This window comes from Salarias fasciatus, chromosome 1, assembly GCF_902148845.1.
Source record: "Salarias fasciatus chromosome 1, fSalaFa1.1, whole genome shotgun sequence".
Taxonomy (NCBI): domain Eukaryota; kingdom Metazoa; phylum Chordata; class Actinopteri; order Blenniiformes; family Blenniidae; genus Salarias; species Salarias fasciatus.
Window position 1 is genome coordinate 8,846,445 of NC_043745.1, and position 27,282 is coordinate 8,873,726.

The window sequence follows — 27,282 nt, forward strand, 5'->3', positions numbered from 1 at the left end:
CAAAACCTGTATGTACCTTTCAGCATTAATGGTGCCTTCACAGATGTGTAAGTTACCCATGCCTTGGGCACTAATACACCTCCATACCATCATGCAGGGTGGCTTTTCAACTTTGCACCTATGTGATGAACAGGCCGTTCGTCACGAGGGACATGCACTGCATTTTGCACAGAGACACTTCTTCTCATTCACATTGCACTTTGCATTGCACACAGAACTTTAAAGAAAGCTGATTTGCACATAAAGAATAATTTGCACAATGATTGTCTTTTAAATTATTCATTTATTTATTGAAGGCTGTTTGTCTGTGGGTCCGGTCGGGTGTGGTGATGGCAGCGGACCTGCAAGTCAAACACATGACAAATCAAAATTGGGAACGTGAAACACATGGGCCTGGTTTTAATTGGCTTTCTTTTAGGTGTTCGCATTGATGCAGTGAGTGTATTTTAGATATGGTTTAGGATTTCATGTATTTATTTGAGTCATTAGTTTGGTTTATTCTTAAGTATGGGATTTTAACATAGCTTTAGTGATCAAATATTATGTTTTATACCTCTTGGAGTTTTATGGTTTTTACCCTGTTAGGCTGAAGGTATTTAAGGGCCTGAAGACCTTCAGTCAAGAGGGATAGTGATTGTGGTGGTAGTGGCAGCTGTGGGCTGCTGCTGGTGGTGAAACTCAACTGCTGAGAAAATCCTCCTATGCACTTTTTTTTTGGCACTTTATCTTTGTTTTGCACAAGAAAAATAAAAGAAGTGGACCACTCAACCTCGGACTCATCCCTTAGTGCTCACTGTTTGTCCGCCGCTCACCCCACGCTGCTTACAGCCTTTAACAGTCCGGATGGTTCTTTTCCTCTTTGGTCCGGAGGACATGACGACCAAACTTTCCAAAAACAATTTGAAATGTGGACTCGTTAGACCACATAACACTTTTCCACTTTGCATCAGTCCATCTTAGATGAGCTCGGGCCCAGAGAAGCCGGCAGCGTTTCTGGGCGTTGTTGATAAAGGACTTTCGCTTCGCATAGTAGAGTTTTACCTTGCACTTACAGATGTAGCAACAAACTGTAGTTACTAACAGTGGCTGTTCCTGAGCCCATGTGGTGATATCCTTTACACAGTGATGCCGGTTTTTGATGCAGTACCGCCTGAGGGATTGAAGGTCATGGTTTTTGGCCTTCACGCTTTGGATTTCTCCAGATTCTCTGAACCTTTTGATGATATTATGGACCGTAGATGATGAAATCCCTAAATTCCTTGCCATAGCTCGTTGAGAAATGTTGTTCTTAAACTGTGCAACAATTTGCTCACACGTTTGTTCACAAAGTGGTGACCCTCGTCCATCCTTGTTTGTGAATGACTGACCAGTTCAGGGAAGCTGCTTTTATACCCAATCATGACACCCACCTGTTCTCAATTAGCCTGTTCCTCTGTTCCATGTAAGTGTTTGATGAGCATTCCTTGACTTTATCAGACTTTTTTTGCCACTTCTGCCAGCTTTTTTGAAACATGTTGCAGGCATCATATTCAAAATGAGATAATATTTGCAAAAAAAACCACTGTTGAACAGTTCGAACATTAAGTATCGTGTCTTTGCTGTGTATTCAGCCTAATATAAGTTGAAAGGGATTTGCAAACCATTGTGTTTTGTTTTTATTTACAATTTACACAACGTGCCAACTTCACTGGTTTTGGGTTTTGTACTTTAAATGTTATAAATCAAACCAAGACAAGGGTCAGAGAAGATGTAAACCTGCTGTAATGACTCCAGCAGGACGGTGGGTGTGGGGATCAACATTAAAGAATAATTTTAAGGAAAAAAACAAACAAAAAACTGTTTTGCTGATTAACTTATTGCATGTTATAGATTTCTTTTAATCAAGTTCTGACTTGAATCTAGAAATTGCCATATACTCAGTCAAATGTGATTTAACAAAAGGTTTACTCCCAATCATTTTGTTATCACACTGTCAGTCATTTTGTATTCATTTTGAACACATGTTCAAGCTCATCAAATTATGTTAATCAAGTCACATAAGTCATAATACAGGTTTTTTTTTCTTTCTCCCTCAGGATTGATCAAAACATCTACCCATGATGGAGACCAGCCTGTAAAGATGAACATATAGCTCATCTCCTGAACGTAAGGGGCCTGGATTCACACTATGGAGTGAAATTAATGCCAAAACCTCACCAACACAAAAAATGTGTTTTATTCACAGCCAATGATTCACAAACAAACTCAGTGTGTTTTTCAAAAGCAAAATGTCATTTTTTTTTTTTAATTTGTGGAACATTTTTTTGATGAACAAACCTAAGTGCATTAGCTGTGAATGACATTTTGCTTTTGCAAAACACACTGACTTTGTTTGTGAATCATTGGCTGTGAATAAAACACATTTTTGTGTTGGTGAGGTTTTGGCATTAATTTCACTCCATATCACACACCCTGGATATCTCAGTTTTCTAGTTTGACTTACCCAGACATGCACTGTCCTTTTGGTGAGAAGTCCTACCAGGCGCATCATCAACTCTGGAATTCAACCCAGCATTTTCCAATTGTGATCAGTGCGCATACACATAAAAGGAAGCCGAGTTTGCACTGTCTGATCAATCACAAACATGGAGAAATCACCCAGAGCTATGTATGTCAAGGACCCAAGGAGCCAGGCACTGCCAGGGTAGAGAGTAAAACTCATTTTACTGTCCATGAAAACCAAAAACAAACTAAAATTTGAATGTCCAAAGATACAGCAGAGTTCTGAGTTGGCCACAGACTCAGGCGCTAAGTCCAAAAGCACAGAGCTGGCGCAGCAGACAGCAGAGATGCAGGAGCAGAGTAGAATAACACAGTCACACAAAACACAGGATAAACCGACTACTAGAACACAAAAGGACAGCCCCATATAAACCCAAGGCACCGGGTGACTGCTATCACAATTAGGCACAGGTGAAAGACATCCAGGCATGAAATAGCAATCAAACATGAGGAGAGGGAGCCACAGAGCCTGAAACAAGAGTCAAGGTTAGACAATTTATTTTACTACGGAGGAGCAGTCATTCTGCACAATTATGAAAAATCCAGCGTCTTGGTCCAGGCCGAAGGTAACACTGTTACTGCAACACAAACCAGGAAAGAATGCTGGCAGAGAATAGCCGAATCTGTCAATGCCTAAATTCATGCGATTATACAATAATAATTCATCAGACATTCTGAATGGACAGCACCCTGATCACTCAATTTCACTTTAAGATGGCACACGTTTCATTCTTTTTGTTTATATTTTCTTTAGAGAACTTTTGAGGCTCAGTGTGAATGCATTTTTACGGTGGAATGTTAAACTCTCACCATGACAGCATGAGTAGTTGTGCCGAATTCATGTTTTTGCAGTCATGCCATTTCTGACCATTATTAGTAACATTGTTACTTCAAATGCAACCCGAGTGGAGTAAGCAGACTTGGGAGCAAGTCAATCAGTACAAAAAAATACTTCAAAGCATTTTATTTTATTATACTTCATTTTATTGATGCAGTCCTCCCTGAAAAAAACTCTTTCTGAAGCCCTCTTCTAATGATCCACGCACCACTGGGCAGAACTTCCATAATCACTGATCTCTTATTAAGAACATAACCTGCTCCGCAGCAGGTTAGCTTTCAGTAAATCCTGGCTCATAGTATCGGCTCTGCTCTGTGTAAAGTGATTTGGTTCAGTGACTGCAGTAGGTCTACGTCAGTGCTGGGACGTATAAGGACATATATGAACATTACCACAAATGGCTTCCCTTTTTCATAATGGGAACAACACTGATATCATGGGGGGGTTTGTTTGGGTTAAGCATCACTTGACTGAGACAATTCAAATTTACATGTATTTGTTACATAAGCATTGAAATGATGAAAATATTGTTGTTTTTTTCCCCCTCCGGTTTCATTTAAATATCATATGTATGCCTAAAGTGTTACAGCATTTTGGTGGATTTTTTTTTTTTTTTTTTTTTATCACAGACTAGTTTAGAAGCAGTCGAAACAAGGCAGGATCTATTTAACGAGCAGGATGAATCTAACAAGGCAGGAAGCAAACTAACAAAGCAGACTCAGACTTACATCAAGTATTTGGGAGTGAAGTTACACAGGTTGGACACCAGCTAATAACAACAAGCATAAAACCTGACATGAACTAACAAAAACAAAAACCATTATCCTGGATGTTGGAGATCAAGAGCTCTGGGTTAGATATATATTTGCTGTAATTACTATGATTTAATTCGCTAATCAAACAAGAGACTAGTCGTTGTCAATAGAACAGTAGCACACCGTGGACAGTCCACCACAGGGTACAACAGAGACACAAACACACACATTAACACCTAAGAGTTAGGGTTAGAGGGACCAGTTGGCCTCTTACATGATTTTGGGCTGTGGAAGGAGCATAAATTATCCACAGAGAACTCCTGCATGCTCAGGGAGACCATGCAATTTCCACACTGAAAGGCCCTCAAACAGATTCAGACCTGAGACAAAATCGTAGTTCACTGATTTTATTGGAAAGACATTCAAGCAGATTGCTGATGTTGTGCTCAATATCAGAAAGTAAGTGTGTGTGTGTGTGTGTGTGTGTGTGTGTGTGTGTGTGTGTGTGTGTGTGTGTGTGTGTGCGTGCGTGCGTGTGTGCGCGCGCATTTGTGTAAGTGTAAAATTGATTAAATAACATGGCAGAATTGTGCACAGTGTTTGACAGTCATGCGTGTGCTTCACTGAGTTCACACACACACACACACACACACACACACAAATACACACACACACACACACACACACACATACACACACACACACACACACACACACACACACACACACACACACTGATTTGTGTCGACAGCTTAAATGTCATTTTTGGATGAATGGCAACAATAATAAATTTAAAAGATCATTTAATTGCTTATTTGTGGGAAAAGCATCATAAAAATAGATTGAAAAAAATATTTTGATGTCTAAAAACACTTTTTGCAATATTTTTTAAAGACTTCTCTACTAGGTTTTTATCTTTTCCCAGATTGAAATCACATAATTTCGTTTGCCTCACGCAACTGCCACAAGATTAGAAACACTTGAATGAAACAAGTTACCATTCTTAAACCTTTCTTTTTGCCGAGTGAATTCTCCCCCCTGCTCACCCCTTTGTTTTTCTCCTTCTATTCATCTGGTTACCTTCTTACTCCATCTTCCAGCTTCCTCTTCCTCCCTCGTTTACTCCTCACCCATCTTCTCCCTCCCCCTCCTCCCCTCGGTTTCTGCATCCCTCTCTCTTGTGAAAGAGGGACTTTTGAAAGAGAGTGAGATGGGAAGAGAGAGAGGGAGTGAGAGAATATGAGAGGGGGAGGCTGAAGTCGAGGGGTGGGTCCCTATAAGAGCGGCTGCCTCAATCCTCCACGTAGCCAGAACAAGCAGACAGACTGAGAGAAGGAAACATACGGCGACCAGGCTCAACCTGCACCCCGGACGACCCTCCTGTTGGCACCTACAAGCTCCCCCTCCACACAGGTAAGGACGCTGCGGGGGAAGAAAAGATGACTTCTGACCTTTGATACAGACTTTTTCTTGGAATTTAGTTTTTTATTACGAAAGAAAAAAATTCAATGCTCAGTTATACTTTAAATTTAATGCTTTATTGTGCTTTTAATCCTTCAGTGTTGGTGATGTTGCAGAGTCAGTCAGAATTAGAGTCCTAAGAATAATAATATAAGCCGAGTGCAGCAGAAGCAGTGGGACACGAGGGAGGACAATGGGAGCGAGCGATGTGTTTGTGTGCTTTTGTCCACTCTGTCAAGAGTCGTGCTTCCCTAATCAGTCTCCATCACTTCTCCATCATCCGCCGCCAAACGGAGTTTCCCCGGGATAATAGCTGCTGTTACTCTTGCGGCGCCGTGACCTTTTGACTCCTCAGGACAGGGCACTCGTAATCATGCTGATCAGTGTTTAGGTGGAACACACTGTTTAACTTGATGATTGACAGGAGGTGAGAAACCAACTTAAAACAAGTGATGTGGTCACTGATTGCATGTTTATTACAATCACTTCCAGACCAGCCTGTTATGGCCACTTCTGTGGCTGGATTAAAAAGCAGCACAGATGAGCACTAAAAAGGAAGAACGAGGCAAGAAAGGCTGCAGTTTGTTTAGCAGGAACATTGGTATGTTACAGAAAGAGGGAGAAAGGTCGCAAATAGGTGGTTTGATAACTCATTGATCACTATGGTCTGATTTCCTGAGTCCCACATCTAAAGGGAGAATCTTTGTAGAAAGATGCGGTTTACACCATTGACAGTTCAAGGCAGTTTGGGTTCATGCTCATTGCTCCATCGAGGTCACAGTTCATCAGGTGGCTATTTTTAGATGATCAGAGGCATTTATGTGACACAAAATTATTGATTATTGACAATGTTATCTAAATGATGCATTATAAAAACCTCTGAAAGTCATTTGAAATGAATTATATGAACTAATTCATGAAACTACTGACAGGTAAGCTACATTTATACAATTTCAAGTATGAAAAAACAAAAAAAAACCTGCTCTGATACTGCTTCATCCAATTTAGGGTTGCTGAGTGCGGGCATAGCAGAGTACACACCGCACACCAGTTACACATTCATAAAGAAAGACACACAATCAGACACACACCGCTTTACATCTGAATGTCACTGATGAACCACCAAGCATGTCTGTGTGTTGTGGGAGGAAGCCTGAGCACGACCTTACCCAGCACACACACAGGGAGAACATGAAGCAATCGGTCACAAGGCAGAAGTCATACGACTTCTGGCGGCAATGAATGTAAGTCACAAAAACAACATGAAATAAGGTTAAAATGAGTAGAGTGTCAGGGAACATGTGGGTCTTAATTCAGCTGTAGACCCCGGCACTCATCATGAGTCTGGACCGTTGGAGGGTTTGGTAAGAAAATATTATTTGCTCCTCTTATTTACTCATTTACTTGAATACAATTTATTCTTTGATAGTTTGTTTGATGTAATTGATGGACACTGGTCGTCAATTGAGCATCTTATGAAATAATTCAGTTTTTTTTCTCATTGTCTTCTTTTAAAAGCAGTAATATTAAGTTCAATATTAAGATGATGTTGGCAGCAGATGAATGGTTTTTGTAGAGGTGGACGAAGCTGTCGACTCGTGATGTATTTCTCTCCTGCATACATTTACATTTAACACTTATGGCTGAGAGCTGTGGACCGTTTGCTAACGCAGTTAGGAAACTGTAATGAAATCAACAAACTTGAAGACAAGGCCTCACCTTGCACCTCTCCTTTTTCCCCGCATTGAATAATCAGCGTCACGTTGGTGTTTCGCCTGGAGGCTCGCTCTTCATTTGACCTTGAGCATAGCTCCGTAAACGAGGGCTACGTGCGAAATTTCACGCTCGCAGGTGAACTGCCAGAGAAAGGGTTGTGTTGCCCCCCCGCCGACGTCTACCTGATCGGAATTTTTGTGGGGCATTGATCAGATTATGTTTTCTATTTTTTAAACCTCTCAGGCAAAACACATGTAGGAGAGTACTCAGGCTGAAACAAGGTCGATTTCAACAGGAACTGCTTTCTCACACTTTGAGGCAAACAAACAGCTCTCTCTCTCTAGCAAAGTGTAGAGCTGCTCCTCTGATTGGCTTTAAATTATGCTCTATCAACTTTATCATGGATGAAGCATTTTCCTCTGAATTATTTATTGTAAAGTCACAGTTGTAGCTTATGTGAGATGATATTATAGATTTAAGTTGAAGGGAAACCACTGCAAGAGCAGCCAAAACTCTAAACTAGCGTGCGCAGAGGAACATGTTGGGTATCGACTGAAGCGCACAGTTCTGAAAACATGTTCTCTTCTCTTGACGACCGTCCTTTGTTGTTGTTTTGAGGGTATTGTGTTCCTTCAGGTAACTTCACCACACACTGACAAGGCGACAATAACTTAGGGGACCAAGAGAAACAAAGAAATGAGTTTCAACGCCTTTCAAATGTCTGAAATATCCAAAAGACGACTCTTTGGAGGCTCTTGGTCCTTCGTTGCATTTTTTTGTTTTGTTTTTGTTTGACAGTCAAATCTTTCTCAAGACCAAACAAGATAACGTTGTTTTAAAAAAAGGCACAACTTTTAATTTAGACTTTAAATAAGATAGCAAAACTGATGACATACAAAGAAGTCAGTTGCTGCAATTGTGTTTGTAGTATTATGCACAATCATACATACAAAATTATTGCAACAGTCCGTGTCTCACGAGTCGTATTGCTTTAAAATCCCTCTTGAATTCGCCTCCTCCCCTCATCGGTATCAGTGAATTTGGTTGACTCCCTCCGCAGTGCTGCACACCTCATTAACTTCATGGATAAACCACCCTGGCCCCTGCTAACCTGTCCAGATCAGAGGCCAGATGGGGAAAATGGAGGGGAGGATTACAGGTCACGCTCATGCGGCGGGCGCACACAACCCTGACAGTTGCGCTGAAATTGGCTGTAAACGTGTGGAGTTAATCCGAGGAAACAATGTTCCTGCCGCAGCGGGGTCCCCGTCCTTCCATTTATGAGGGGAGAGTTTTACCGATGACTTTTTAAATCTCCTCGCTGCCGCCGGCGCTCCTCTATTCTCCTCTGGTTACACACTCAAGTGGCTCCAGGCGGACTGAGCAGACAAACCCTGACCTTTCTTCAGCCTCCTTCATTCATCGGCTGTTGGTTTAGCTAATGAAACGGATGTATTTGAAAACCAGTCCCATTTATTAGTAGATCAAAGTTATTTATTCTGTTAATGTTAAAATATAACTAATAAGTACAGTTTTAAATCATATTCCTTTACAACGGTATAGCAAGTTAAAACACATTTTTAACAACAGTCAAGATGTCTGCATGTTAGCATGTTTTTTTAAACCTCAGTTGCATTTTTCCCTACTCAAGGAAAGATTAGGATCCTCCAGATCCTGAGGGTTGAAACACATTACATTCATTTAGATTCACCAAAACTGAAATGGTTTTCTCTTCTTATCTCTATTGTTGCTCATATTTAACCAGACGCAAATATGGAGAGCATTGTATCCACAACTTCCACTCGACTCTCGCCAAATTATAATCACCAACTATTTGTGTGAAGGAATGGACCAGGAAATGAGGCACTAACACTGATTTAATGCCTGTTTAAAAAAGTGATTTTATCAATCTCCATGCTATGTTTTTGAGTTGGATATATGTATGGTGATTATCCGTGAGCAGATTTGTCGAAACACTAACAAAATTCAGTTCAGACACAGACAGCAAAAGAATAAAATGTGTATGGTGGGATGTTACAGTGCATCAGGTAGTATATAAACTGCTGTGCAAAATAAAAAGACGAGTGACCTTCAAATAAATATTGGTATATTTCAACGCTGTGAAGTTTCTTAAATGCTTTCGCGCCTTTTTGTAAAAATTCACCCAAATCATCTTTGACAAAGCTTTGAAACTTTAAAAACTGTTGTAGAATCCGATCAAACAATGTTGCTATGACAATTATCATCACGGCCTGAGTGGTGGCAAAGGAGAGACAAGGTCCCATAAACCACTAACATATAATTATGTTTCCCTGAGAGCGTGTTGCAATAAGTACTCATGAGTCTCTGACCAGGACAAAAAGTCAAAACAAACACAAGAAAGGAGAGAACTAACTGTTTCAAAGTGTGCAGCAATAATCTCTGATCTAAACATCTCAGCAGGTCTTTAGAAAAACCAACACTCTGGGAAGGACTTCTGTAAACTTCACTGAGTATTGGGGACAGTTAAAGTGTCACAAACTCACAGATGCAAGAAGCCTAGAGAAGGGGATCAATGAGTGTGAAAACATACATTTGACGTTTTGAATTGTGGTGCAACTAAAATACTTAGATTTTGGTAGTTTTTAGTGATTTTATGTTGTTTTATCCACAGTTTTGTTAATGGAAGCTCACCTTAACTACACAAAGGAAAAACATTCCTGTGGTCATATTGAACAAATAGTGTTTACAAGACTATTAGCATTTTACAGGTTTTTGAATAATGTAACCACATTATGAGACAATAGATGGAAAGCATTGCTCTCATATTGTTGTGGACCTTCATTGGTCTGTTTGCTACAGTTATTAATAGATTATACACACAATTGAATCAAGGGTTGTAAGTTGGATGTAAAGCAACCATCACCCTTACATCCCTGTTTAACAAAGACATAATGGCTATATGTGTGGAAATACCTGCCCTACTGGTGTTCATAGTAATCTCACAATCATATATATTGAGCCAATAATAATATATCACATTCTAAAACTAGTAGAGGGAAACAAGGAGGGTGAAGGTGAAATTTAGGCAGATGGGATGATAAAATCAAAAATTATAGTCCTTAATCTCATCTCAAAGCATAAACAAAAAAATCAATAAGAAATGAGTCTGCGGTGACCCCTGAGTGAGTGTGCAAGAGCCACCTCTTCACCATCAATCGACCTTAGGTGATTAGATGCATTGAGAAGGCAAATTGATTTAGCTTAGCGTGTCTGCCTGTAATGGCTTCAGCTGCCACGTCCTGCACTGCCTGATTGACAGCGGGCGCCTTGTGGGGGGTGGGTAGAAAAGGCTTCTTCGTGATGTTTCTTCTAACCTCAGATTTGTTTCAAGCAGCAGCTCTGCAATACATCTGCGAGCATCCGTGCAGCTCGCAGCTGAAGTGACTTCCAGCGAGGAGACAATAATCAGGATGTGATAAATATCGGCTTGCACCAATAACAGCGCAGCTGTACTATCAGTGTCTGGCTCCATTATTGCAATAAATCCACATTTTTATAATAATCTTACTAGAAAAGTGTCTGGACACTAAATGTCTGGTATTATATCGATTACTATCTTGGCATAGAAACAGTAATACTGATACAGACAAACAAGTAATGTATAACGGCCTGTTTTTTCATTTGGATGAATGAGTTTATCGCTTTTGTGGAGCCTGAACATGAACTACCTGCAGGAGTTATTCTGTAGGAGAGAGAAAATAAGAAGAGAGGCTGTAAGAACAAAATTTCAAAAAGCCTGAAGTGTTGATCCTAAAATAAAGCACATTCTAACAAGAGAGTAAACAGGTAGACAAGTTTCGAATATAAATGAGCGATTTCTGAAAGCATAGATCCGCTGGCCTGAAATGTGTTAAATGAATGACCACTGCCACTTTGCCAGATAGACATCAATACTACAACAAAGCAACACAATGTATTGCGAGTGGGCTGATGACAATTTGTCAGTCAAAGTGACTCTCCTGACAAGATGAAGCACTCTGGCTGCTCGTGGAAGACTAACTAACGTTTAATTACCTGTCAAACCGACTTGTCAGCCAACAAAACGAAAATCATGAATACTCCCTAATTTGTCACTGTAAACAGTTTTTCTTTTAAAGCCGCCGTCCTGCCTCCGTTTAAGGTTGGAAACCATTGTTCTTCTGCTGAAGCTAAAGTTAGAAACTTTAAATCTACCTTATTCTGGTGATCAGAGAGACAAAACAAACAGTGGGCCTGATTCCTGTCATAGTGCTGAAGACAATCTAAAATATCAAAAGCAACTTTTATATTATACCTATAATGTAAATTTGTATATATTTTGAAATATTCTGGAACTTCTCTAGAGAAACAATTTACAATTCATAATTTCTCTCTAAATTATTTTTCCAATCAACCTCAATATTTCACACTTTAAAGACACTGTGTTATGTTTGTTTTTGTTATTAATTCATACACAAACACACACACAGAACAATACGTATGTACAGTATGTGCAGACGATGAAGCTGGATAACTACCTAGTCCAGGAGAATCTGGACTGGGAGTCATGACACTCTGGAGAAAAGCATTGTTGTTTTTGTTATTCATCTACTCATTATTCACTATAGCTGCGGTGTGCATGTGCAGTTGCAGCTCTGAGCACCGTTGTGTGACAGCTAAAGCGCAACAAAAATTTCCCATTGTCTATTTGGGACAAATCCCATTATGTCAGTTTTGAAATGATTATGATCTGCTGCTATTTGCATTTTCTGTAGATGAGATATTCACACCACGAATGCACCACAATGACAGGTTATGTAAACAGAACCAATTCAATTTCGGATATAGTGAAATAACAGAAAACACAAATAGGTTAAATAAGTGAATGATATCTTCTACAAAACACATTTGCTGCCAAGCCACTGGCTTGTGTTTCCAAGCATCTTCATTTGGGATCGTCTGTTTCTTGCTGGTATTTCAGAATTCTAACATTTGTGGTAAAACAGAGCAAACATTCAGCCGGAGCAGAGTGTGGGTACTGACGAAGAGCTGTGGGGCGTAGCGTTGTGCTGATCACACAAGTTATGCAATAATCTGCAGTTCGGTTTTAAAAAGGAAAAACCAACAGTCCAAGACGGATGCAATGTGCTCGTCCGTTCAACCACGCGTGAATAATCCGGCTTTAAGTCGTGCTTCAGCAGGGAGTCATTTATTTTTTTTTATTTCCATTCTTGATGAGAAAATAGCAATAATGGAGGAAAACGTTTCGTGAAAAACTTGATGAGATGCTGTGAGACAGTTTAAGAATTCCTCAAGGCTGTGCTCAGAGAGTGAGGACACTGTGGATCAGACCAGTGGGTGACTTGAGTTTGGTGGAACATCCTTTGTTGTAACTAAAAGGTTGCAATTAAATAAACATGTTAATGAAGGGGTGGAAACCAGAACAAAAACAAGGCAAACACGAAGGCTTGAGTACAGACTAGAGCTGCATTTACACAGCAACATTTCAAATGTTGTTCTTGTTTATGTATTAGTGCATGAGCTTAAGAACTCTTTACTTTGGCCATGGTGCACATGTGCAGTGGAAGCGTTTCAGAAAAGTTGCGTTTGGTTTTGCCCCATTTCGAGTCTTAGCATGTTTACAAAGTTGCAGATTCAGTGTTTCCAAGCACCGCTTCCACACCTGGATTGTTCCTGATAAAGCACAGCTGACTTGTGAAGGTGCAAACAAGACACTAAGAGGGTGGAGCAACAAGACACCTGGACAGGAAGGATGTGGACAGAGCAGACATCCACACACCGCAGACAAGGTGAACAACAAGAAAGAAATATATTTTCAAAAGATGGAGAAATGAAGAACAAAGTTAATCTGAAAGGAACATGTCAAAATAAAGTGCAACACTATTGGAAAAGTCCTCTGAGGGCTCCTGTTTTTTCCACATTAACTACATTTCAAACTTCTGACGAATTATAAAATGGTTGTCAGGTATTACAATAGAGAAGAAGTGCTGTTCAGACGAGGTGCTGAGAACAAAGTATGGAATGGATTTCTCCCTTCTTGTAAAGTATGTAAAGATCTTAGCCAGACATGAAGTTGGCACATCAGAAAACATGAAACATAAAGCTGACAAGGCGAATATAAGTAGATGGGACAAGACCAGACATGAACCAAAAGGTTTCCAGGCATAAACATGACAGACCAGACTATAAACATCAGCCTGATTTCCAAGTGCTCTCTGGTTGAGACATTTTTCATCCTGGACAAAAGCCTGTGCATGTTGCTTTTTAATTGGAGCCACGTTTGTGAGCAACATGGGTTATCACGAAATCCAGTGTGCACTTCATGGCAAAAATTCCTCAATCATATTATTATTGACAGAAACTTAAACAGTAATGACATAAATTGCATTTAACTGCAACAATCTATGAAATGATTGGGCTCCACATTTCTGACCTTTTATACTTGAGACAAAAAGATTAAAACATTTTTTTTCTCTCCCAGTCTGTTCCCTGGCTTCTTTCCAAAGTTTGTACATCTTAGCATAAAGTACTGAAGTTTGTCATTAAAAATGAAACATTCCACAAAACTGAAATGTTCTTTTTGTGCTTCGACTAGACAGAACACAGGCACCTCGCATGCCCTCGGAGCTTCAGGAGCCCACCTGAGAGGCTGAGAGATAGTACGGATGGACTCATCGTCTACAGACTGCAGGACCTCCATACGCCTTGGGTGCAGCCCCACGCAGCAATGACTTAATTAACTGGCTTATTTAGTGGTTAATCAGTTAATTAAAAGCAGAATAATTAGTTTTAAAGGCTCTTCAGAGAACCTGGCAGACCATGGCATGAAACCACAGGGAAGATGAGGACTCTGCTTCATTTTGAGGTGTATGGCGTTAGAGGACGGGAAACAGCCCCAAAGTATTTATTCAAAGATTGGTTGTTAAAGCGATACTTCAACATTTTGGCAAATTGGCCCATCTAGGGCAATTCGGTAGTCATTTAGAACAGCATACTTACTTTTTTTGTGAGGGCGAGCTGTTGTTTATTCAGCGGTGCGTCTGAGGAGAGCTTCACGGCGGACATAATGGAAGTGAACGGTACAGTTGCTTCACCTCGTCAAACTCATCAAATACACAATCCAACAACCCCAAAACACACTTTGGTGGACACGTTATAATCCACACATTCACTACGCTGTGAAACACCAACAAATAATATTGTAGCATTACGACATTGAAGCAAATATTGGGAACTACTTTTTCTTTTGAGATCACTACGCCCAGACGCCATGTTTAGTAAGTAGTTCCGTCTTAGCAATCTTCGTAAAAAAACGCTCAATCTCGTAATTTTGCATTAATATTTCACAGCGTAGTGAATGTGGGGATTATAACGTGTCCACCAAAGTGTGTTTCGGGGTTGTTGGATTGTGTTGGATTGATGAGTTTGACGAGGGAAGCTACTGTACCATCCACTTCCATTATGTCCGCCGTGAAGCTCTCCTCAGACTCACCGCTGAATAAACAACAGCTCGCCCTCACAAAAAAAGTAAGTATGCTGTTCTAAATGACTACCGAATTGCCCTAGATGGGCCAATTTGCCAAAATGTTGAAGTATCGCTTTAAGTATTAACTGGTTCAATAGGATCTGCTGGTATTCAGCTGAGCTACAGTCGTAACTTTTTCCGGTCCTTCGGTGGAGTCTCCGGACTGATCCTTAAACTGTTACTGACAGCTGTCCAGACATATTCCCTGGTTCATTTTTGAATTGGTTTTCACGGAGCTATAGCGCCTCAGGTATTGAGGTAAACATCCTGATGTTACGGCTAAAAAAAGAATTGAAACCTTGAGATGCACATGGGCTTGGTTGATGTGGTTAGTTCTTTCGCTTTGAGGCTGACAGATGTAATTTTTGAGGGAATGACGATTGAATGACTTTGGCATCTTCTAATTTGTCCTTCATTAGCACCATGAGCCCGGCACCGAATCTGAGTCAAATGTCTCATAAACGATGCAACTATTGAGATGGATTACCATGAAGTTAGCAATCATCCAACTTGAATGACCACATAGCATCCTTGTCCAAGTCATAGACTGCATGAAAGATGGATTGTATGTCACGATTTCCTTCCCCTTTCTAAAAGTGAAGCCAAAAGAGTCGATACAAGCTACCATCTGGTGCCGGTGACGTAATCTGCAACCAGATACTCTGAACAGTGAACTGAAAGCTTTGCTCCCAACAAGCACCAATCCTGACTTTAAATACTGTTTTTTTACAGACTCAAACATTTCTTAACACTGTGAACACAAAAATGCCTGAAATACCAGAAACCATTGTTGGGACTACTTTGTTTTTAATTGCTTAATAATTCTTTGACCAGGTAATGCACGTGCAAAGGGAGGAGGATGACATTCCACTACAGAAAGCCAATATTTAGACATGTCAAGAGAATTTTGGCAAAGCTGTCACAGAATGAATGGCTTTATATCGAAAGCAGTAAGTCAAAGAAAAACCAGATGATAGATTTCCACCAACACATACATAATTTAAGTAAAACAGAAAATTACCTGTTTTAAGAACATCAGATTCAACATGAAAGTTAACATCCACTCAAAGTCCAACATCCAAATGTCGACGCTATTTATTCATATTATGTGTGCTTCATTTGCATCGTTGTAATATTTTGTTTCATTTCCTTGTCTTCTCTTCTTCTCTGTATGTATGTCCTGTCATTGCACTAAACCATCATTTCACATTTGCATAACTATCATCAAGAAATACCGCTTTTGCCTTTTTTTTTCTCTTAATACTTACTAAAGCTACTAAAGCTACAAAAAATGATCAGAAAGGCTCAGATAACATTCATCTCACACGGAGAAATGTAGTTATCGCAGTAGTTTAGCGCTGTGTTTCAAAAGGAAAAGAATATACAAATTTACAGTAACTGACAGTGGATTAAGTTCGACTGGCGGCAATTGCTATCAGGGAAAAATAATTTAATCAGAAGTTGTTTGCACAAATGGTTTATAGGGGGACCGAGGAACAGATGTTCATGTTCCTGTCAGCATACACTGCAGCGACGTTGATGTGTGGCTCAGGAGAAATGGACTCAGAACGCCACACAACACCGATGTTAATGACGAAACTCATCTTATAGCCGGAAAAAGAAATACGTGAAACCAAACTTTAAGGGGTCTTCACCTTCAGAAGAACATCATCACCTGGAGATAACGAGAGACAGGAACACTACGTTTCTGATTTCTTTGTACAATCCCAAAAATACTTTGCCTGAACATTGTGTTTTTTAAGTTTGTGGTCATGAATAAATGTTCAAATACAGTTTACTGAAATGGTAACACTAGCACTGTCACCATGTTTGCAGAGTAATGTGACTTTTCTGCCCAAAGAAAACTTCCATATGCACTGTGGTCAGCTTTAGAAATGAGAATATTATACAGAAGGATTTGCCGATATGGTTCTATACTTTTGCTTTTTTTCCCCTCTTTAATAGTCAGCTCTTATTGCTGGATTAAAAATGCCTGCCACACCTGCTTTGGCGTCCTCTGGCCACCTCTCAGATGAAAACAGAGGCGTGAATGACTCCTTCACGCATTATCCTTCTGTTTCTGGACTCCAAGTCAGCGTCATTGACGGGAAGATGGGGAATGAGCGGCATAGTGGCCAAATGAACACACTCAAGCTGTTTGTCTGAATCCACTGCCATCTGCCAATCGTGGCCCGCCCTTACATTCCTGCCCAAAATGGTTATTTTGCTCTTTTGTCCTTCACTGACAAATCCCTCCACTCTCCTATCAGACGAAAGAAAATTAAGAGGACATGACACACCCTCCTGCTGTTAGTTCACAGGACTAATTAATTTTCATTATTTTTGCAGAGTTGCAGCTTTATGGCTAGTTACAGATTGGAATGAACTGGTATTGCTGTTATACGTTTATCAATTTTTAATTACTCTGATTGAATTCCAAGTCTCTAGGACATCAGAAGACTGTTTGAAGAAAGACAAATTAGTTTTACTTCAATTTCACCACAGTAGTTTTACAGATAATGGCAACCTTCAACTGAGTGAGCAGCTCAGACCCGAATGTATGAGTATGAAGTGTGGACATCAAATCGACGTGAGAGGTGAGAGTGCGTGTGTTAAGTGTGTGTGTGTGTGTCTGTCTGAGTCATTTGTGTTTGGTGCGTCTGAGGCTGGAATGTGTGTGTTTGTAAGCAAGAAAGAAACAATGAGTCAGTTTGTTGCCAGAGGCATTAATTGAGGCATCAATTAAAGGAGTTAACGAGTTTGTTTAATGAGATGAAAACGTTAGCCGTGCTTCTGACGTCACACTCACCAGACTGGGCTGTCTCTACCAGAATAAGGTCAAACTATCGCATTTTCCTCTTCCTTTTGTCACTGTTATTTATTGCTCCCTACCAACTCCCTTGCTTCCTTCTTTTTTTTTTTTTTTTTTTTTTTTTACCTTTTTTTATTTATTTATTTTTATTTTTCAGTAACTCAAACTACATGTCTACATGACCATGACGGTACCTACTGATAGTATTAATACAAATAAATGCTGAGTTATTGAATAATTAATAAATGCCTGCTGATTACATAGGAGATGTATTTGAGACTCTTTATCACAACTGAAACATTTGCAGCACGCTTATATAAAGTTTGCAAACCAACCAGCTATAGTAAATGTTTCTCATGCAGTAACATTTAGTACCATAAGATGGTGTTCAGAACCGTTCTATCACAGGAGTGGGCAATAATTTCCTCAATGGGCCTTGTGAAATTTCATCACCCCAACATAAGTTTTTAAGACTTTTGTTAACTAAAAGTTATGTCTTGATAAAAAGCTTAATTTTTATTTATTTATTTATTTTTTTTAATAATCATAACTTTTTCTTTCCACTCATACATCTGGAAATCCTTGCTTCATTTTGATTTTTTTTTTTCAATTTCAATTTCAGAAAATAAGTAAATAAAAACTGTATTTTGTAATGTAGTTTTCATTAAATGTATTTTTTTCCGCTAGAACGATGATTTTGTGTGGTGACAATTGCTAACTCCACCAGCCAAGATGATATGGTAGAGACAACCAATAATGGAATAATGGCCAATAGCACAAAATATTTCAACAGATGTAACAAATTTAATAATTACAGTATTCAGGAGTTTTCTGTGACACCCAGAAGGCCGAGCAAACAGAAGTACAGCAATATATTGAGGCAATGTTATCATGAAGAATTGTCTCTGCCACTAAGTCGAAAAACTCAACATTCTCAGATTTATTTATTTATTTATTTATTTATTTATTTATTTATCATGGACAATGGATATTGGTCAACACATCTTTTTCAGTAGTTGTATAAATATGCCAGAGTTAGATTTCTTAATGCATTTCCATATTTTGTTTTATTAATTAAAGGGGCTGTATCATGCAAAATTCACTTTCTGTATGTTTTAACCTTGTTATATAGTTATGTACTCACCAAAAACACCCTCAAAGTGTTTTTTTTTCCTTCTTGCCTGTGTGTTTGAGCTTTGCTTGTGTTTCTGCTGCTCAGAGAGGCAGCCCCTCCCGCACCCGTGAAAACAGAGCGTTTTCTCTTCCGGGTTTCAGAATTAGCCCCAGAAAATCCTTTATTTCACACAAAATGACTTTTCCTTAGCGCCAAAAATAAACTATTACCATGTTAATGCCATTTCTAGAGTTTGGACTAAAAAAGCATGATACAGCCCCTTTAAAAAAAGTACTAAGCAAGTGATTATCACAAGCCACCTTTAACATCAGTCAACTTAAATGCCAAACTTATGAGTGCAGAAGAAATGGTCAGTAGCTCTAATAATCTTATGTATCATTTGTGGCATGAAATTTTCAATTCTTTTTTCAAGGCTTCTTTTTAATTCATACACAATGAATGTTTGCTGCAGTCAGAAGTTTGCTATTACAAAGGAAAGGTAAAGTCAATTTTTTGCCATGAGGCAATTATTCCAGGGAGAAAAAAGAAAACCAACAACCTCAAATTGTAGCAGAAGTCATTAAGTTTTAGCCACATTTCAAAGTGTTAAAGACGATCCATCGCATCAGCTTGAAAGGTGACGAATCTTTACAGCTGTGTTCACAGGTTGTACCATGAGGTTTAGGTCAGTCGGCACTATGCAAACACAAAACCTGCCACCATGGCTTAACACTGTTTTTAATGATCCGCTGTGCTCTGTACTGTAATCTTTTATCAATCCTCTCATCATGACAGGTAGCTCACAGTAGCAAGGGTTCATTCCTAGTCTAAATGAATATCTTACAGTTTCACGTGTTGAGCAAATCTAACTGGAATAAGACAGCCTGTGTTCCACAGCTCATAGCCCCCCCCCCCCCCCCCCCCCTCCCACACACACACACACACACACACACCTCAAGGATACTAATGAATTAACGGCGGCGCAGGATGTGTCACATGGTTGACCTGGAAATGTGCTTTCATGATGCAGCAGACGGTGGGACCATGAAGACTGTGGTGGCTCTGCTGCTGCTCTGCCTGTGCGATCCTGGACTGAGCGACTGCCAGGCAGACTGCCTGTCCTGCAGCAACATCCTGCCCAAGCAGCTCAGCTTCAATAACGTGGTGAGGAGCCCGCACACACACACACACACACACACACACACACACACACACACACACACACACACACACGCACACAGGCACATTCATTAACAGGGTGAAGGTGGCCTGCAGGAGAGATTAAGTTTCCATCCAACTAAAGTTTAGGAGCTACTCTTCACCAACAAATGAGATTTCTCAGTTCAATTCAGCTTGTTCAACGTTTTACTGTTTTTCTTCAAGCAATTGTTTATTAGGAACCAGTAAGTGTAGTGTCCAGCTGAGACTGAAAAGCCATGGGATTTCACTCACACACAGCTTACATACTCCATGTTCATGTAATAAAAGACAGTGTACTTGTCATTTGGATTGCATTGGCTGATTACGTGGTTGAAAAGGACGAAAAAAAAAAGAAAAAAACTACAAAAACTACTACATGGTTATTCTCAAGGAAGTTGTCGAAAATCTTCCACATTTTGTAGAACTTGTCTTTGTCCTCTGTTGTGAGACCTGGGAAGAGGTAACCGAGAAGCATGGCCTCCCTGACCTGAACCCGAGTGGTGTTTTGTTATTGGATTTCTGTGTTCACGGTACCTTGTCCATAACAAACACCATGTTTGAGCACAGAGGTGTCCACAGGTGCACTTGGCACCGGGACACCCTAGGTCAGAGGTCGATGATCAACTTTGTGGTTGACACTCAGGAAGAGAGGAGCAGCGCTGTTGACCGATCGCCACCTTGTGGTGAGTTGGATTCGCTGTTTTCTGGTGCCTGCCATTTTGTATAATAAGAGTTATATATTTATATTGTCTACCCATTTAAATCTGAAAATTTACATAACATTGACAAAAGCAAGTCATTATTGTGTATCAGCTTGAAATAAACCATTTATTAATTCAACTAGAAAATAAGACAGTTGGGACATCTGGCATTCAACTGCATAACTGGCATGGAAGACATGAGGATCTGTAAACGAGAAATGTTTACAGATGTATGATATCTTGACATTTTTCTTGTACATAGTTTGCAATTGTTGCACCATATGGACAGTTTGCATTTGTTTTAATAGTTTTTTTTTTTCAACATTACCTTTAGCTGAGCAGAAGTTGGTACCAGTCCCTTGTTCAATGGCTGTCAGGCAGAGTGGGAAAAACAGCCATTGCTTAGGTTACTAGTGAGAAACTGTTTGCTGCACAAGTAAGTCTGCAGTGAAAATTATATTGAAAAGTCCAAATAATCCATCCTGACAAAACTGGATTTCACTCACATGGACGCAGACTGGCACAAAGCACAATCTCTCCACTGGGAATTTCTTTTCATTTGGTGATAAAATAAGTGGAACGCTCTCACCCCACCTTCCTATAATCATCCTGACCTCTCTACTGCTCCCTCACTGTCTCTGACTCAACAAATTACCCTTTTGGCATTTGAGTTTTAATTTGTTGTGGCTAATTGATTCCTGGGGATAGATGTGTGTTTCTCCTCTCCCTGCGTACGCCTGCTGGTTGTTTCCCTCCAGAAAATGACATGTCTTTTTCCCAGATGCTTTACAGGGAACACACTCGAAAAAATGCCTTGAAAGATCTCCTACTCAGGTTAATGTGTGGCACCTGGATCACTGGTGTATTTACTGCAACTTAGAGTGAGCAAACTTAAACCAGCTCCAGTTTACCTTTAGTGTCTGATAAGAAGTTCAATTCTTGGTTAAATTCTTGGTTGAATTCTTGCAATGCATTCAACCATGTAAGCAAATATGTGCAGTTGCATCACTCATGCAGTGTCGACATGAATCATGTGAAATAGTTTCATTGTTGAGAGCCTCCCTCTCGCACCTACTGGCTGTCCCCACTTTTGCCCATAGAAAGCTGGAAGGTTTGACCTCCACAACCCTGAAAAGGATAAAACCTTATAAAAGGTGGATGTTTGGGTGGTTGTGTTCCTCTGCCTATAACCTTTCGAAACGGCAATGCAATGAGATGTGAGTGATAAAATTAATCAATAACATTATTAATACCCTCAAAGATGGGAATTAATACAGTATCAAGTGAAAAAGTTATTAAGGTCAAATCGAATACATTTCTATGAATTTATATCACCAAAAAATACCACAGGATTATAATCTTGATCAAAGCTTAAGTTTAATTTATTATGACAATAGCTCTTCAACATTCTACCATAACTGTGCAGACTGTTTTCAAAAAGGAGACAGTTTCTGATCTACAATCAGATTTACGTCACCACAGCAGTAATGGATGCTCATCCAGACACACACAAGCCCACTTAATTGGTCAGAGTTGGAGATATCGGTCATAAACAGGCTCAAAATGCAATCAGTCTGCTTTTGTCACATTAATGAGCAAAGACCATCACTCTCAAGAAATCCTTATGGTCAGGTGTTGCAAGGCAACCTCATTCAGAGAAAAGGCAGTTCACAGAGCTTTACAGGGAAATTAAGGACATACATTAAAACATGGTGACTGGGAAAGGCATAAAATAAAGAAAGAGTAAGTGAAAGCTTTATTTAGTTTAGTTTAGTTTATTTGTTTCTTTTGTTTAAAACAACACAAAAACAATAAACAAAAAAGATGAAAATACATCAATGTCATATTTAAAGGCAATGGAGAAAGTAAAATCTATTGTTTAATGGAAAGCATGATCAAATAGAAATGTTTTAAGATTTAAAAGATGTGAGAATGTTATCTGTCCTCAGGTGTTCAGGAGGTTGACTCCACAGGTGAGGAGCGCAGGACCTGAAGGCCTGTTTGCTTCTGACTCTGGGAACACCCAGTCATCCCCTCCCTGAGGGCCTCAGGGGTCTGGAGGAGGATGACTTTGAAGTGGATCCTTTGACACACAGGCACCCAGTGCAGAGACTGAAGATCAGGTGTATGGTGTGCCACCCTCTCTGTGTTGATGAGGACTGTGGCTACAGCGTTCTGGATGAGCTGCAGATGGGCACAGTTTTTACCACACAGTTACAATAACTCAGCCGTCTCAAAATTAATGCATGAACAAGTTTCTCTGAATCCTGTTCAGGCAGAAATCCTTTATTAATGCTGATTCTGTTCATTGTCTTAATATGGTTATTGAATTTCAGGTCTGAGTCTGTGATTACACCCAGATTTCTGCTTTGATTTCAATTCCTGAGTGAAACGTAGTGAAGATGAACACTGAACTTTGACCTTTCTAATTTGGGACCAAAAACAATTACTTTTATTTTTTCTGGGTTAAGTTGTTAAAAAAGGTTCCAACGAAAGGCAAAAATTAAGAAAAAAAATTCTTATCATGCATCTATGATCCATGCATCTATATCCGTATGGGTGCTGGACCTGATCTCAGCTGATATCTAGAGAAAACACAGGGGCACACAGGGAGAACATGCAAACTCCTCACAACAGGGGTTCACAGTCCAACGCTGATTCAGAACTTTTAATTATGAAATTCTCCAAGCTGTTTTTTCAGGTACGCAAATAAGTGATTTCCTTACTCAACAGACAATAAATGTGTTTTTTTTTTTTTAACTCACAAGGTTTCATTAAATGTGCATCAAGCATTAGATAAATCCTCATTTTTGCTTCCAAAACCTAATAGCAATACAATTACCTAAAATGTGATTTTTCACACTTCCTCAGTAAGTCTGGGATCCTGCACACAATGTTCTGAACAAAATCATTGATAAGTATTCATGCCAAAAATCAAATTCTCAACCATTCATCATTTACAAGTGAAAAGTTCATCTTTTGGTTTGGGTTGGAATACAGATGTCTGATAATTACCATCAGTCCCAGAGTCCACCCTCCAGGTAATGAATCCCATTAGTTGAGTATATATTTGGTTATTTTTGGGATCACGACTTTGTTGGTGCTGGACGAAAGGTTAAGGCTTTAAGAAGTTAAAGCGATACTTCAACATTTTTGGCAAATTGGCCCATTTAGCACAATTCCTTAGTCATTTCGAACAGCATACTTACTTTTTTGTGAGGGCGAGCTGTTGTTTATTCAGAGGCGAGTCAGGGAAGGTTTTCGGGACGGACACAATGGAAGTGAATGGTATTTTTGGTTCCCCTCGTCAAACTCATCAAATACAAAATCCAACAACTCCAAAACACTTTGGTGGACACGTTATAATCCGCACATTCACTACGCTGTGGAACACCAACAAATAATATTGTAGCGTTACGACATTGAAGCAAATACTGGGAACTACTTTTTCTTTTGAAATCACTACGCCCAGACGCCATGTTTAGTAAGTAGTTCCGTCTTAGCAATCTTCGCATAAACAACTCAATCTGGTAATTTTGCATTAATATTTCACAGCGTAGTGAATGTGCAGATTATAACGTGTCCACCAAAGTGTTTTGGGGTTGTTGGATTGTGTATTTGATGAGTTTGACGAGGGGGAACAAAAATACCATTCACTTCCATTGTGTCCGTCCCGAAAACCTTCCCCGACTCGCCTCTGAATAAACAACAGCTCGCCCTCACAAAAAAAGTAAGTATGCTGTTCGAAATGACTAAGGAATTGCGCTAAATGGGCCAATTTGCCACAATGTTGAAGTATCGCTTTAAGTCTGAGGGAAACGCCAAGGTCTGCTCTGAATTTCACTGCAGTCTGGCCAAGCTTTAAAGCATGATTGACAGCACCATTACAGAAGTCACTCCAGCTGGGGTTTCTGCTGTCCAGGGGGAATCCTTCGTCCTGATGTCGGTGAACTCCTCTGAACTCACTCCTGAAGAAAATGAAAATGATCTTGTGTCTTTGTCTCTGACAGGTGTGTCTCCTTGAGTGTGAAGGCAACGTGTCCCCATCCTTCATCTGGGATTTTTGCCGTAAAGCGTTGTCCTCACCCACGTCCGCCCTTAGTGCTATCATGCGGAAAAGATCTGAGGAGGAGGCGGAGGTCCTTCTCCCAGAAGAAGAGGGGCAGACGGATGGCGGTCTGTGGCTGCCCATGGCGTTACAGAGGTTCGATCATGTCACCCGGGCACTCAGCGAGGGTGACCAGCTGAACACTGCTTACAATTCCCAGAATACCCTGTCCCTTGAGGATGAGTATGACGAGGAGGAGGCCGGACAGGAAGAAGGGGATGTTGACGTGGCAGCGAGAGGACAGGGTGACGGAGAGGTGAGCATCTCCAAGAGATTCGGCGGGTTCGTCAAAGGGAGGCATGGCTACAGGAAACTGATGTCCCCCGGCAGGTCATACCAGAAGAGGTATGGCGGCTTTATTGGCATACGGAAGTCGGCCCGCAAGTGGAACAACCAAAAACGTTTCAGCGAATTCCTGAAGCAGTATCTTGGGATGAGTGCTCGGGCCACCGAGTTCAACAGCATGTCAGAGGACCTCAAGCAACAGAATGAAGTTTAGCAGAATTCCCCTCAAAATCAAATACAAACAACCTTATGTGTTTTGTTCTCCAATCACAAATCTGTCTAATTTAAAAGGTACAGTCCGTAAAATCAATAATACACTGCAGTATGCTAGCACATTAAACAGAATAGCAAGAATCGGAGCTTCTTCTTAAAGACCTCAATGCATTTTGCCGCAAAGCTTTTTTTTTTTTTTTTTTTTTAGGTAAGGTCTGATAATATCACTTTGTTCCACAAGAGGGTGTAGTGAGTCTTGTCTAGAGTTCTTGACAATAAAACTGAAGCATTATTTAGAATTTATTTGGAGACCACTGTTGTTGGATAGTCGACCAATTCACTGCTGAACTTAGTGTTAAATGCTAATGTAGAGTATTGTGTGATTTGGTTACATGTATTTTTGAGTTGGTGTTACTGCACAAGCGCTTTATCTTGACCGTCCCAGCTTCCTGCCAGCATTTCTGTGCCAAAAGTGATAAGCTGATTTAGTTATTAATCAACACACACAAAATTAGGATAGATTGCAAAAGATAACTAGCTCAGAAAATGTCAAAAACAAATCAAGCAGATTAGTTTGCACAGCTTACAACTCTCAAAAAGTCAAACTGTACCGGCTTGATAAGTGCTTTTGTTGCAGCTGATTTTTGTAGTCTTAGATGTAAAGTCACATTTAAGTTTATTTGGTCCATACACTTTCAACCAACACCCAATTTCCAGAAATCTTGATGGTGCTTCAACACGCCACACACAAAGTGGTAGTACAAGATAATATTCAGCTTACATTTTGAATAATGCACCTTCAACTCTTGCCATCAATTAACCAATCTAAAGAACCAATTAAAAATGAAGCTTAAAGACTCTCTTCAGAGTTCCTAACTTCTATTTCCTTTTCTTCTTCTCCTTCTCTTAATGCTTGCAGTCAGATTCCTGAGAACCCACTGCTGATTTCAGTGGCATCACTTGAGATTTTGCCCCCCTTAACCTTCTTATTCTGTGATATCATTTTCATCTGAAAAGCTGCTGGTCATGCATTGATTTCAGTACCAACACTATGAATTAGCACAATTACCGCTTACCTGTTGTTTTTTTTCTTTCATCTGCTAAGTTAATGTTGAATATCTTGTTCCATGCTGACCCCTTTCTTTGGGGTCTCCTCAATGATAAACGTGTTTGTGATCCACTGCCTTTCTTATACCACCCTCTTGTGGTAAGATCCATAACTCATCTGCTATCGAACTCGTCATCAATGTGGGTTTTCCCTCCATGATTTGGCATAATGATTGAGTGCACCATCAGCACTACTGTACAATATACTTAGTGTATACCTTGGATCAATGACAGTTCGTCAAACACAGCCAAACCACATTATATTTGTGCTAAAACACACTGAGACGGAGCTACAGAGGGGAAACAGCTGTAATGGATGGTGACCTGGAGGCCTGCTCAGCTCTAACCACCTCACTATTGATCCGTCTGCCACACTGATGTTATGTACATGTGAGCACCATCCTGGTGTTTGTGTCTGGAAGCCAGACTCCTGTAACTGCAAACAATGTTGAATCTCTGAACTGTGCTGGTGTGAACTGCTTTTGTTGCCCGTCATGAGAACATGTAAATAACTGAATTCAAACATGTCAATAAATATAGTTTACTATTTCCTTCGTGGCTTGTCATGCAGCAACTGATTCTGTGTCTTGAGGTGGTTTTTTTCTTAGTATTGATTGTACTTCCGGAATGAAAATGTATTTAATACGCGGTGGTGAACCATGGGTAAAACCCCATCGGGTTTTTCAGTAAGCGTCATAAGGATCGCGACCAGAACTGATTAAAGGTTTCAGTTCTCACAACTTGACTGAAGCCAAAGGTGAAACATCTCAAAGCTTCAAGCAGATTGATCTGTGTGAAGACCTGTGTGAAGGCAGATCTTCACACATTCAGACAAGTTACCACCAGTAGATATTCAAATATCTTAGATAATTGATTTTCAAGCTT

At 40.0% G+C, this 27,282-nt stretch overlaps 1 protein-coding gene across 3 annotated transcripts; it reads left to right on the top strand.

The window, feature by feature from the left end:
* The first annotated feature begins 831 nt into the window (after positions 1-831).
* Positions 832-25,305, top strand: LOC115388225 (prepronociceptin-like). 3 transcript variants are annotated; one of them, XM_030091254.1, is made up of 3 exons: positions 832-837; positions 19,814-19,947; positions 24,695-25,305. In XM_030091254.1, exons 2-3 carry the CDS (start codon positions 19,828-19,830, stop codon positions 25,289-25,291), a joined length of 717 nt encoding a protein of 238 aa, XP_029947114.1. In that variant the 5' UTR covers positions 832-837; positions 19,814-19,827; the 3' UTR covers positions 25,292-25,305. The 3 variants fall into 3 exon arrangements, with proteins under 3 accessions (XP_029947114.1, XP_029947096.1, XP_029947105.1); XM_030091236.1 differs by lacking the exon at positions 832-837 and adding an exon at positions 5,516-5,547; XM_030091245.1 differs by lacking the exon at positions 832-837 and adding an exon at positions 5,516-5,547 and having other exon boundaries at positions 19,817-19,947.
* The last annotated feature ends 1,977 nt before the right edge of the window (positions 25,306-27,282 follow it).

What these genes read in the sequence shown, in the direction of transcription:
- LOC115388225 (XM_030091254.1), top strand. Translation starts at nt 19,828, where the DNA reads ATGAAGACTGTGGTGGCTCTGCTGCTGCTCTGCCTGTGCGATCCTGGA. An exon ending in AGCTCAGCTTCAATAACGTG is followed by an intron (nt 19,948 to 24,694) that starts GTGAGGAGCCCG and finishes TGTCTCTGACAG; the next exon opens with GTGTGTCTCCTTGAGTGTGA.